We start from the raw sequence: 13,029 nt of genomic DNA on the forward strand, positions 1-13,029 counted from the left end.
CTGATCTTAGTGGAAATGCTTTCAGTTTTTCACCATTGAGGATGATGTTGGCTGTGGGTTTGTCATATATGGCCTTCATTATGTTGAGGAAAGTTCCCTCTATGCCTACTTTCTGCAGGGTTTTTTTTGTTTGTTTGTTTGTTTGTTTACATTATGCGGGCCTCTCACTATTGTGGCCTCTCCCATTGCGGAGCACAGGCTCCGGACGCACAGGCTCAGCAGCCATGGCTCACGGGCCCAGCCGCTCCACGCATGTGGGATCTTCCTGGACCAGGGCACGAACCTGTGTCCCCTGCACCGGCAGGCAGACTCTCAACCACTGCGCCACCAGGGAAGCCCATCTGCAGGGCTTTTATCATAAATGGGTGTTGAATTTTGTCGAAAGCTTTCTCTGCATCTATTGAGATGATCATATGTTTTTTCTCCTTCAATTTGTTAATATGGTGTATCATGTTGATTGATTTGCATATCTTGAAGAATCCTTGCATTCGTGGAATAAACCCCACTTAATCATGGTGTATGATCCTTTTAATGTGCTGTTGAATTCTGTTTGCTAGTATTTTGTTGAGGATTTTTGCATCTATGTTCATCAGTGATATTGGCCTGTAGTTTTCTTTCTTTGTGACATCCTTGTCTGGTTTTGGTATCAAGGTGATGGTGGCCTCATAGAATCAGTTTGGGAGTGTTCCTCCCTCTGCTATATATTGGATGAGTTTGAGAAGGATAGGTGATAGCTCTTCTCTAAATGTTTGATAGAATTCGCCTGTGAAGCCATCTGGTCCTGGGCTTTGGTTTGTTGGAAGATTTTTAATCACAGTTTCATTTTCAGTGCTTGTGATTGGTCATATTTTCTGTTTCTTTCTGATTCAGTCTCGGAAGGTTGTGCCTTTCTAAGAATTTGTCCATTTCTTCCAGGTTTTCCATTTTATTGGCATAGAGTTGCTTGTAGTAATCTCTCATGATCTTTTGTATTTCTGCAGTGTCAGTTGTTACTTCTCCTTTTTCATTTCTAATTCTATTGATTTGAGTCTTCTCCCTTTTTTTCTTGATGAGTCTGGCTAATGGTTTATCAATTTTGTTTATCTTCTCAAAGAACCAGCTTTTAGTTTTATTGATCTTTGCTATCGTTTCCTTCATTTCTTTTTCATTTATTTCTGATCTGATCTTTATGATTTCTTTCCTTCTGCTAACTTTGGGGGTTTTTTTGTTCTTCTCTCTCTAATTGCTTTAGGTGCAAGGTTAGATTGTTTATTCAAGATGTTTCCTGTTTCTTAAGGTAGGGTTGTGTTGCTATAAACTTCCCTCTTAGAACTGCTTTTGCTGCATCCCATAGATTTTGAGTCGTCGTGTCTCCATTGTCATTTGTTTCTAGGTATTTTTTGATTTCCTCTTTGATTTCTTCAGTGATCACTTCGTTATTAAGTAGTGTATTGTTTAGCCTCCATGTGTTTGTATTTTTTACAGATCTTTTCCTGTAATTGATATCTAGTCTCATAGCGTTGTGGTCGGAAAAGATACTTGATACAATTTCAATTTTCTTATATTTACCAAGGCTTGATTTGTGACCCAAGCTATGACCTATCCTGGAGAATGTTCCATGAGCACTTGAGAAAAATGTGTATTCTGTTGTTTTTGGATGGAATCTCCTATAAATATCAATTAAGTCCATCTTGTTTAATGTATCATTTAAAGCTTGTGTTTCCTTATTTATTTTCATTTTGGATGACCTGTCCATTGGTGAAAGTGGGGTGTTAAAGTCCTCTACTATGATTGTGTTACTGTCGATTTCCCCTTTTATGGCTGTTAGTATTTGCCTTATGCATTGAGGTGCTCCTATGTTGGGTGCATAAATATTTACAATTGTTATATCTTCTTCTTGGATCGATCCCTTGATCATTATGTAGTTTCCTTCTTTGTCTCTTGTAGTATTCTTTATTTTAAAGTCTCTTTTGTCTGATATGTGAATTGCTACTCCAGCTTTCTTTTGGTTTCCATTTGCATGGAATATCTTTTTCTATCCCCTTACTTTCAGTCTGTATGTGTCTCTAGGTCTGAAGTGGGTCTCTTGTAGACAGCATATATATGGGTCTTGTTTTTGTATCCATTCAGCCAATCTGTGTCTTTTGGTGGGAGCATTTAATCCATTTACATTTAAGGTAATTAGCGATATGTATGTTCCTATTCCCATTTTCTTAATTGTTTTGGGTTCGTTATTGTAGGTCCTTTCCTTCTCTTGTGTTTCTTGCCTATAGAAGTTCCTTTAGCATTTGTTGTAAAGCTGGTTTGGTGGTGCTGAACTCCCTCCGCTTTTGCTTGTCTGTAAAGGTTTTAATTTCTCCATCAAATCTGAATGAGATCCTTGCTGGGTAGAGTAATCTTCGTTGCAGGTTTTTCTCCTTCATCACTTTAAATATGTCCTGCCAGTCCCTTCTGGCTTGCAGAGTTTCTGCTGAAAGATCAGCTGTTAACCCTATGGGGATTCCCTTGTGTGTTATTTGTTGTTTTTCCCTTGCTGCTTTTAATATGTTTTCTTTGTATTTAATTTTTGACACTTTTATTAATATGTGTCTTGGCATATTTCTCCTTGGATTTATCCTGTATGGGACTCTCTGTGCTTTCTGGACTTGATTAACTATTTCGTTTCCCATATTAGGGAAGTTTTCAACTATAATCTCTTACAATATTTTCTCAGTCCCTTTCTTTTTCTTCTGGAACCCCTATAATTCGAATGTTGGTGCATTTAATGTTGTCCCAGAGGTCTCTGAGACTGTACTCAGTTCTTTTCATTCTTTTTTCTTTATTCTGCTCTGCAGTAGTTATTTCCACTATTTTATCTTCCAGGTCACTTATCTGTTCTTCTGCCTCAGTTATTCTGCTATTGATCCCATCTAGAGTATTTTAAATTTCATTTATTGTGTTGTTCATCGTTGCTTGTTTCATCTTTAGTTCTTCTAGGTCCTTGTTAACTGTTTCTTGCATTTTGTCTATTCTATTTCCAAGATTTTGGGTCATCTTTACTATCATTATTCTGAATTCTTTTTCAGGTAGACTGCCTATTTCCTCTTCATTTGTTAGGGCTGGTGGGTTTTTACCTTGTTCCTTCATCTGCTGTGTGTTTTTCTGTGTTCTCATTTTGCTTATCTTACTGTGTTTGGGGTCTTCTTTTTGCAGGCTGCAGGTTCGTAGTTCCCATTGTTTTTGGTGTCTGTCCCCAGTGGCTAAAGTTGGTTCAGTGGGTTGTGTAGGCTTCCTGGTGGAGGGGACTAGTGCCTGTGTTCTGGTGGAAGAGGCTGGATCTTGTCTTTTTGGTGGGCAGGTCTACGTCTGGTGGTGTGTTTTGGGGTGTCTGTGGACTTATTATGATTTTAGGCAGCCTCTCTGCGAATGGGTGGGGTTGTGTTCCTGTCTTGCTAGTTGTTTGGCATAGGGTGTCCAGCACTGTAGCTTGCTGGTCGTTGAGTGAAGCTGGGTGCTGTTGTTGAGATGGAGATCTCTGGGAGATTTTCGCCGTTTGATATTATGTGGAGCTGGGAGGTCTCTTGTGGACCAGAGTCCTGAAGTTGGCTCTCCCACCTCAGAGCCACAGCACTGACTCCTTGCTGCAGCACCAAGAGCCTTTCATCCACACGGCTTTCTCAGGGCCTTGGCACAAACTGTTCTTGACTTGGAATGTCTCTACTTGGCTTTTCCCAAAGCTGTCTCCTCATTTTCTTGACTTCAGTTTCACCATCACCTCCTCAAAGTCATTTTCCCTGCTCGCTCCACCTCTCTACCCGGTCACCCCCATAGCCCCGAGATGTGGCACCCACAACTCACGCTTCTCTCAGGCCGGGTTCCGGTGGGGTCAGTGACAAGGCCGACGTGGCGTCCACGTATTGCTCCAGCCCCCAAACGTTGGGTGCGTGTCCTGGCTCAGCCTGCCCCCAGGGAACAGAACTCTGAACATTAGAAATTATTTTCTGTAGGGTGTTCTGATTCCACTGGCAAGGTAATAATTATTGTAAATTAGAAGTTGACTTTATGGTTTTTTTTGCAACAACTTATATTGAGATATAATTCACATGCCATGTAATTCACCCATTTAAAATACACATTTCAGTGCTTTTTAGTATTCCATAGAGTTGTGTAACCATCATCACAGTCAACTTTAGAGCATTTTCATCAACCCCTCAGAAGAAGTCTGCATCTTTGAGCTATAAACCCCGAGTCCTGCAGTCCCCTCTGGCCTCAAGAAACCACTGATTTACTCTCTGTGTCTATGGATCTACATATTCTGGCTGTTTCGTATACATGGTTTCATACAATAGAAGGTCTTTTGTGATTGGCATCTTGGCATGATGTTTTCAAGGTTAATCCAAACGTATCAGTGTTTTATTCCTTTTTATTGCCAAGGAATTGGATATACCATATCTTAGTATACATTGAGCAGTTGATGGGACTTTACATTCTTTATTTTCTCTTAAGTGGTGTTTCCTTTTGGTAACAAATACAGAATTTGCTCTTCTTTGAGCACATTCCTTGTGTTACTTTGTGAATAGAAATGAAATACTTGCACATTCTTAATGTTTATTAGATTTTCCTATTTAAATTTAACTTTTCTAGCATTTCAGATCTCAAATTTTTTTTTTTTTAACTTGGATAGTCACTTATACCAACATTAGTAGAGGAGAATGAATTATTAATGTCAAGCTGGTTCTTGGTCATTTTGCCTCCAGGGTATGTTATATTCAATGGAAGTACATGGATTTTCATTTTGAGTTATAGAAGTTCGTGAATTAATTTCAAATAATCATTTTGTTATCTTGTCACCTCATTGTGGATATAGGCATAGTGGATGGAGCAATTCCTTCTACAGAAACACGACTGCCCAGTTCAACCCGACCACATTGGTTAGAACCTACTATTTATTCCTCTGAAGAAGATGGCCTCAGTCGAGCTTCTTCAGATGGTGTTGGAGGAGACACTTTGAATATGCTCTCTGTTGCAGTTAAAATATTGTCTGATAAATCAGAGTCCAATACAAAGGTGTGTGTTTTGTACTTTTATACCATTAAATACTTGCTGCTGATTTGATTACTAGTTAATAAAAATGATTGCATAGATGTAACACATTTATTTTCTTAGAAACTTTTCAAGTTTTGAGCCAGAGGGTTATGTAGGTGATAAATATAATTCTTCGTGTTGCTCTGTAGGAATTTCTCATTGCTGTGGGACTGAAAGGAGCCACTCTCCAGCACAGAATGCTTCCTTCCGGGTTTAGCTGGCATGAGCAGGTAAGAGAGCTGTGATGTATATTTATTGATTTATTTTTTACTTTATGTTAACATATAATACACATAGTGAAAAGTTCACAAATCATAAATATTCAGTGCTCATCAAATTTTCATGAAATAAATACTCCTATATAAATACCACCTCTTATGTTAGGAAATAGAACATTATCACCACCCCAGAATGTAATTGATTTTTTACCTTAAAGTTTGGTCCTTAAACATCTCAAAGACAAAGTTATGTTTTATCATTAAAGGGAAGGGACCTATCGAGTGCCTGGCATAGAGGAGAATAAATGAGTGTTGACTTGCACTTATAACTGTATATTCTTTAAGTGCCGTAATTTCAGAATTATCCCCTAGGCCAACAATATACACTGAGGCATTTATAAGGAATTCTGTAATTAATTTCCGGTGTAATAACTGTATTTGGTTAATTACATTTTTTCAAAGGAAACTTTGGGTAAGAAGTTAACTCTTCTTTATATGAGAATGAAAACTAGCACACTATGATTCTTGTTCATTTTCCTTAGAAAGAGAAACCTTTTCTTTGTGCTTGGAAAATAATAAATTATTTTAAACTTGAATGCTTTCAGAAACATTCTGAAACATAAAATATATATAGAGAGAGAATGAATGGAGCGGGGGGTAGAGAGATGGTTAGTCAACTGGCTGGCTGTAAGGGAGAGATTTAGCCTAACTTTTTTATTTAGATAGAAATATAGAGTAGATGTTGGTGAGAAGAACTGGTTTTCAGACAGATCTGGGTATAAATTAAGGAACAGGAACTTCTCCCAACAGTGGATTTTATAGAAAACCAGATGGAGAGTTTTAAACAGTCTTCGGCAAAATTTGTTTTTTTCAAAAGAATTATTCCAAGCAAAGTAATGTTGAAAGTATATTATACATACTTTGTTAGTTTCATAGGATATGATTTTTCCAAGATCTCTGTAGCATTGCAGTTGTTACACGGGCCTCTTCATTTCAAATTCTAGTTATGCAAATACTTTTTGAAATGAATTCCTTCAAATGATGATTTTCTTTTAACATTATGATTTTCCACTAAATGGTTGGTTTTTTTGTGAGCTATTTTATTTCATGTTGGTATTAAGGATATCATATCAAAACTTTTTTTTTCTTCTAAAGCAGGGCATTTTATATTTTTGTGATTATAGATTTTATACTTCTTGAATATTGCTGATGAACCTGTTCTGGGATACAATCCTCCAACTTCATTTACAACCTTTCATGTTCATCTCTGGAGCTGTGCACTTGATTATAGGTTAGTTCATAAATGGAGCAAAATAAAGTTTTAGTCTTTAAAATATGTACTAAGTTTTGAGGAAAAATATGTAATTCAGTAGAGTTAAGGTTCAAAATGCTCTTTAAAGGGAGTTTCTTTTCTTTTGCAGCAGACTAATGTTCTCTTGTTTCTTTGTGGTAATAGGCCTCTTTATTTGCCAATCCGATCTCTTCTTACTGTTGAAACATTCAGCATTTCAAGTAGTGTTGCCTTGGATAAATCATCTTCTACTCTCAGGTACCGTGTTAAGCCTCTCTGTCTACTAAATGCAGCTGTTCAAAACATACTGACAGAGCTTTATCTCAACCCTTTGATTAAAGTCTCAATCTTTGTTAAAAGCAACATGCTTTTACTATTAGTCATGTTCCTTTATTCAAGTGTTCAGTTTTCCTTTCTCAGATGATCCGTCCCACCTCTTCAATTCATTACTGTATTTCATTTTTAGGGAGGAAATTAATTCTTGAGATTATTGGCTAACTTTTTAAAACATTTATATGTAAACTTCCCATAATACCTGATACACTTCATTTTCCTAATTTAAACCTTGTGAATTTGGGCATCTGTTAAAATTGCTGAAAATTTAAAATTGATTCGAGCAGATGATTTAATCTCATTTATGCCATTTAAATGTTTCTAGTACTCATAAACAGTGAGTTTTAAAGAAATGTTAGGGCTTACCTGGTGGTCCAGTGGTTAAGAATCTGCCTTCCAATGCAGGGGACATGGGTTCAATCCCTGGTCAGGGAACTAGGATCCCACATGCTGCGGGGCAGCTAAGCCCACACCACAGCTAGAGAGCCCACGTGCTCTGGAGCCTGCACACCACAACTAGAGAGAAGCCCACGCACTGCAACGAAAGACGCCGCATTTTGCAGTTCCCGTGTGCCGCGACTAAGACCCAACACAGCCAAAGATAGATAAAAAAATAAATATTACAAAAACAAAGAAATGTTAGGTGACATTTGTAAGTTAGAAACTGCATATGACTTTGATCATATTTATATCAGAAAGAATGATACAGCTAAGTATATAGTGATCATGCAGCATATATTCAAGGTTAGTTTTTTAGATCTTGATTTTATCTTTTTTTTGCCCAGAATAATCTTGGATGAAGCTGCTTTACACCTGTCTGACAAGTGTAATACTGTCACTGTAAACCTGAATAGAGGTAAGAGTTAAAAAACAAAATCTGGGATAGATGAATCCTCTTTTATTTTTTGCATCTGAATATTTTTAAGCATTTTAATTCTAGAATAATGCCAGTGAACTAAGGATCTTATCAGTCTGAATATTGTAATACCAGTTTGTAATATCAATAACATTGGTGAAATGCATCAAATTATATATACTCTGGTTTATTTAATAGAAGGCAGATTTTGTTTCTAATTAAAAATAAAGTGAACTGTAGGATTTTTGTAGGATGAAACTATGTTTCCATTACATTATAAGTATTTGTACTACTACCTGCCATGAATTTTAAAGAAACACAAGTTTTATTAGGTGTTTGTTGGATAAGCATTTTTTGAAAGTTATACTCAGATATTTTATTAATTACTTAAAACAATTTTAGATTATGTTCGTGTGATGGATATGGGGCTTTTGGAATTAACCATAACTGCAGTGAAGTCTGATTCTGATGGAGAGCAAGTAAGTTATTAAAATAAATGGATATTTTATTAAGCCCTTTTTTTTTAATAGAAGAGACTAAAAACATACTGAACTTACTGTAAAATTATTTTTCCACTTACCTAATTTTAGTCAGAAATAGATAAAATATTTTAAAGTTAAGATTGAGTTATTATAAATGCATGTTTCCTGTGGCAAGACAAATTATCATATTATATTTTATTTAATGTAAACCGATGCAAACATTTTTTTCTCTTGTTTTGGTAGACATTTTTATCCTTTTTTCCGTGTCCTGTCCAGACTGAGCCGCGCTTTGAATTACACTGTTCGAGTGACGTTGTCCATATTAGAACGTGCTCGGACTCTTGTGCTGCATTAATGAATCTCATTCAGTACATTGCAAGCTACGGGGACTTACATGTGGCTAACAAGGCGGACGTGAAGTCCGGAGCCCCGCAAAGAAAGATGAAGGTACAGCCGCCAGCCTCATTCATTAGAACTCACTCAACCCCTCCTCATTCCAGACATGCGAGTGACCTGTACATTGGCGAGGTCTTCTTGACAGTCATAGGGTAGAAAGGCAACTTTGAATAATCATCTGTCTATTCTTACTTTCAGGGTGATGGGGTCTAGAAAGGTGATTCCATGGGCCTTTTTGGAAAACCATTCTACTGTTTGATGCTCTCAGTTTCAGAACATTAATATTCTCAACCAACATACATTTTCCCAGACTTAAGTTATTTTCATATGTCCTCAGGGAAGAAAGAAAACATTTATCATGTGAGAGTCTGTTATATGCAAGTTGTATGTAAAAATGCTATGAGAAGGTGGCAGGAATTAGTATTATTACCAGAAGACTTATTTATATGACATTATCTTTCATATTTGTTATCTACAATTCTATCCAGTTTTCAGTATACTTTCTCATATGTGATTTCCTCTTACCCAGTGCAGTTGAGAGGTTAAAGGTTATCATCTCTGTTTAGTAGATGAATAAGACCCAGAGAATTTAGGTAATTTGCCCTAATTAGTAGCAGCAACAATATGCAGGTATTTGGATTTCCAGTTCATTGCTTTCTTATGCCCCCAGCTGTCACCTCTCTGCCCTCTCATATGTCCAGATAGAACAATGTCCAGTTTGTTTAGCATTTACTTTTTATCAGTCTTTTTATTCTTCTTCATGGCCTCTTCTGTGAACAGAATTCTCAGTCCCCTTAGGTCAATGGACCCTTCAGTAAGGGTCTGACAGGCCTTGCATTACCTTTCGTTCACGCTGATCTTACACCTCATTTGTGTTACGCTTCTGTTTTTGTTTCCTTGCTCCTGCTGTATTCTCCCTGATAATGAAGTGATTTATGATACTCTCTCTCTACTGTTTCTTCTCTTTTATTCTCCAGTTTATTAAAAGTTATTTTAAATTATCCCTTTCAAATGAGATCTTTCCATTTTAGAGTCATGCTGACATTTTATTTATTTATTTTTTATTATTATTATTTTTTTGCGGTACGAGGGCCTCTCACTGTTGTGGTCTCTCCCGTTGCGGAGCACAGGCTCCAGACGCGCAGGCTCAGTGGCATGTGGGATCCTCCCCGACCGGGGCACGAACCCGCGTCCACCGCATCGGCAGGCGGACTCCCAACCACTGCACCACCAGGGAAGCCCCATGCTGACATTTTAAAAGCATGGTTTGGATTTAATGAATCCACGATTCACTAACAAAAATGGTTAAGCATCAGTGTTGGAATTGAACTCCACAAATCACCTTTTAGTAGATTTCCCCTCTCACGTGTACCCGCTACTGTCTTTAGGTGTCTATTCGTTCCAAGAAATGAGGCTCTGCCTACAGTGGCTTTGTCTCAGAGGGTGGTCATGGCAGCCATCAGGTTTGAGCAGATCGGACTCTTTACAGAGAGACCCCCCTCTCCCCCAGCTTCACTGCAGTGTTTTTCACCTTCCTTCTTTTCGAATGTATTACGTCTTCAAGATTCAGTTCACTGTGTCGGCTTTGAGATGATAACACATTTATTTCTATTTACCTGTAGTTGTTGGGGTGAAAATACTAAAGACTTAAAATGAAAATGTAACACCTGCTGAGAGAATATAGAAAAATGAATGTGTTCCTGTTTTTGATGTTTTTGTGAAATGTAGTATATTTCTAGGACAAAATAAACGTTGAGTAATTTGCTTTTTAGATCATTTTCAAGTTGATTTTAATTAGGGTTTTTGGCTGTAGGTAGATTCCGCTGGTCGGTCATCCTCACGTGGTCCAGTGCTTCCTGAAGCAGATCAACAAATATTACGAGATTTGATGAGTGACGCTATGGAGGAAATTGACACACAAGAGGCTGCTGCGTCTGTAAAACCACAGTCTAATGGTGAGACAGACCAGGACTTCTTCCTGGGAGCTGTGATGTTGTAGTTGAGGCTGACATTGTTTGTGTTCTTACAGAGTCCTCAGTAAGCAGCTTACTAAGGAAAAGACAGGTCTGAGTTTTGGTGGGTATTTATTAGTCAGTCAGCTTGTGTTCATTCAATGTTTAGTAGATAAATAATACTGGCCAGAGTGTTGGGGGGCGGCGACAAATAAAGTGGAAGGCAAGGCTTATGTAGCTGGTAGCTCGTGGTCTAGTGCAGCAAACTGGCCCTGAACCAGACTGAGGCTAGTGCTTAGAACCATCCAGAGGTGATATAAGAAGACACTTCAGAATGTAGTGTACACTCTAATCACTGGTCGGAAAGGATTTGGAATCCCTTCATTAGACTTCAGTGAAAATGAGATGAGTTGGCTTTTAAAAAGTGTGTGGAACCTAGGCGTGTAGAGGGGAGAGAGAAGATAATCTTGGCAAGGTCACTAACATCAACAGAGGCCCAGAGGCGTGTATGAGCCTTAATGATCTAGTAACTCAGGCTGTTAATACTGGAACAAAAGTTCCCTTCTTGTCGAAAAGAATTAGGCAGTAATGTTAGATAAGCAGGGAGGAACCAGACAGTGAGAGAGCTTTACAGCCAAGTGGAAGCATCTAAATATTTTGAAGTATCTATCTAAAAATATTTTTTTTCTAATTGGCTGAACATAGCTATTTCTATATGTTGTGAGATCTTAATTTTTAAAAATTATTTCATAGTGTTATAGAAGTTTAGCATTCAGTGTTGCTTTCATTCTAATTTAGAATAACTTAGAGCTCAGGAAGCAAATGGGAACTTTTAGCTCCCTGTGTACTAACATTATTTGTAATAAACGTTAGCAGCTAACCTACTCATGTGGGAAAGAATGTTTAATGAATATTTACCGAGCAGCTTCAACACACAGGACTCTGTACTGTACACTGAGCACTTACAAGGATGAGTGGGTTCAAAGTACTGCCACAGGAGAATGTCTAGTCTGAGAGCCTTCCGGGCTAAGATGTCACCGCATTCATCGTAGTATTCTTAGTTCAAATCACAGGGTTTGGTTTGGATGAATGAATGGAGAAAGAATTAGTGAATCTGTGGAATTCCCTGGCAGTCCAGTGGTTAGGACTCCATGCTTCCACCACAGGGGGCATGGGTTTGATCCCCGGTGGGAGGAACTAAGATCCCGCATACTATGCAGTGCGGCCACAAAAAAAGAAAAGAAAAGAATGAGTGAATCTAATATATAATATAAATGTATAAAAAAATATATGTTCACGTACAGATTTTTGCACACATGCAGCCTTTTGTGAACTTCATATTGTGAGAGCTACCTGAGAACAGGTGTCCCATTTGGGTATCCAGTGCCCCCAAGGAGTCTTTTTATTGCTTGGACTCATTCCCTGGCCTAAGACATGCTTGGCAACTGTTTCCCCCACCCCTTCCCCGAGCAGAGATTTCCTATAGTTTTAGGTGAGACGCTGCTACATGTAACTATTTCCCCTCTCCTTGCCATATTGTCCAAGGAGTTTCTTCTAGAACTCCACCTACAGCACATAATTGTCAATATGAAATTCTGGCTAAAATGGAACTCCAGTCCTCACTAACTAGCTGCTGCTGAATTCCTGAACTTCTTTGACACTGAATAACTAAGAGGAGACTGTCTGTAACTTTATGAGTCCATCATTTACTGTTTCTTAGAAAACTTCATACTTACTAGTCTTTTTATTAGTAGTCAGAAGGTTATTGTAAGAAATAAGTGAGATACTGTTTTTTAAAAATTTTTGGCTGTGTTGGGTCTTCATTGCTGCGTGCAGGCTTTCTCTGGTTGTGGCGAGCGGAGGCTACTCTTTGCTGCGGTGCGCGGGCTTCTCGTTGCGTTGGCTTCTCTTGTTGCAGAGCACGGGCTCTAGGTGCGCGGGCTTCCTTGGTTGCAGCACGCGGGCTCAGTAGTTGCGGCACGTGGGCCCTAGTGTGCATGAGCTTCAGTAGTTGCAGTGCTGGGACTCAGTAGTTGTGGCGCACAGGCTTAGTTGCTCCATGGCATGTGGGATCTTCCTGGACCACGGATTGAACCTGTGTCCCCTGCATTGGCAGGCGGATTTTTACCACTGTGCCACGAGGGAAGTCCTAAAATGCTTAATAAATGTTATTGTTGTTGATGTTTAAAATATGCCAAAATTGAATGTTGTAATCTTTTCACCTAGGTGTTTTGGATGAAAAATCTCAAATTCAGGAGCCATGTTGTTCAGACCTCTTCCTGTTTCCTGATGAGAGTGGAAACGTGTCCCAGGAGCCTGGACCCACTTACGCCTCATTCACACACCACTTGATGAGTGATGCGGTGACAGGCGTGCCCACAGAAAATGACGACTTTTGCATTCTCTTTGCACCAAGAGCAACCATTCAGGTAATGAATTGATGATATAATTAATGTCT

The 13,029-nt window shown here is 38.5% G+C and overlaps 1 protein-coding gene across 3 annotated transcripts in view; it reads left to right on the top strand.

Moving 5' to 3' along the window:
• The window catches only part of ATG2B (autophagy related 2B), a 78,262-nt gene that overhangs the window by 39,615 nt on the left and 25,618 nt on the right, over positions 1-13,029 (top strand). For 2 of the 3 annotated variants that reach the window (XR_010940860.1, XM_067726356.1), the window contains exons 22-30: positions 4,826-5,025; positions 5,193-5,273; positions 6,446-6,552; positions 6,718-6,810; positions 7,671-7,741; positions 8,144-8,220; positions 8,467-8,670; positions 10,433-10,574; positions 12,798-13,000. Coding sequence is in view for 2 of the 3 variants with exons in the window: in XM_067726356.1 (XP_067582457.1) it covers positions 4,826-5,025; positions 5,193-5,273; positions 6,446-6,552; positions 6,718-6,810; positions 7,671-7,741; positions 8,144-8,220; positions 8,467-8,670; positions 10,433-10,574; positions 12,798-13,000 (1,178 nt within the window). In the remaining variant the exon portion in view is untranslated. The remainder of the gene's footprint in view (positions 1-4,825; positions 5,026-5,192; positions 5,274-6,445; positions 6,553-6,717; positions 6,811-7,670; positions 7,742-8,143; positions 8,221-8,466; positions 8,671-10,432; positions 10,575-12,797; positions 13,001-13,029) is intronic. The other variant, XM_067726366.1, reaches the window with a different exon arrangement.

The sequence above is a fragment of the Pseudorca crassidens genome, chromosome 1 (genome assembly GCF_039906515.1).
Source record: "Pseudorca crassidens isolate mPseCra1 chromosome 1, mPseCra1.hap1, whole genome shotgun sequence".
In the NCBI taxonomy this organism is placed as follows: domain Eukaryota; kingdom Metazoa; phylum Chordata; class Mammalia; order Artiodactyla; family Delphinidae; genus Pseudorca; species Pseudorca crassidens.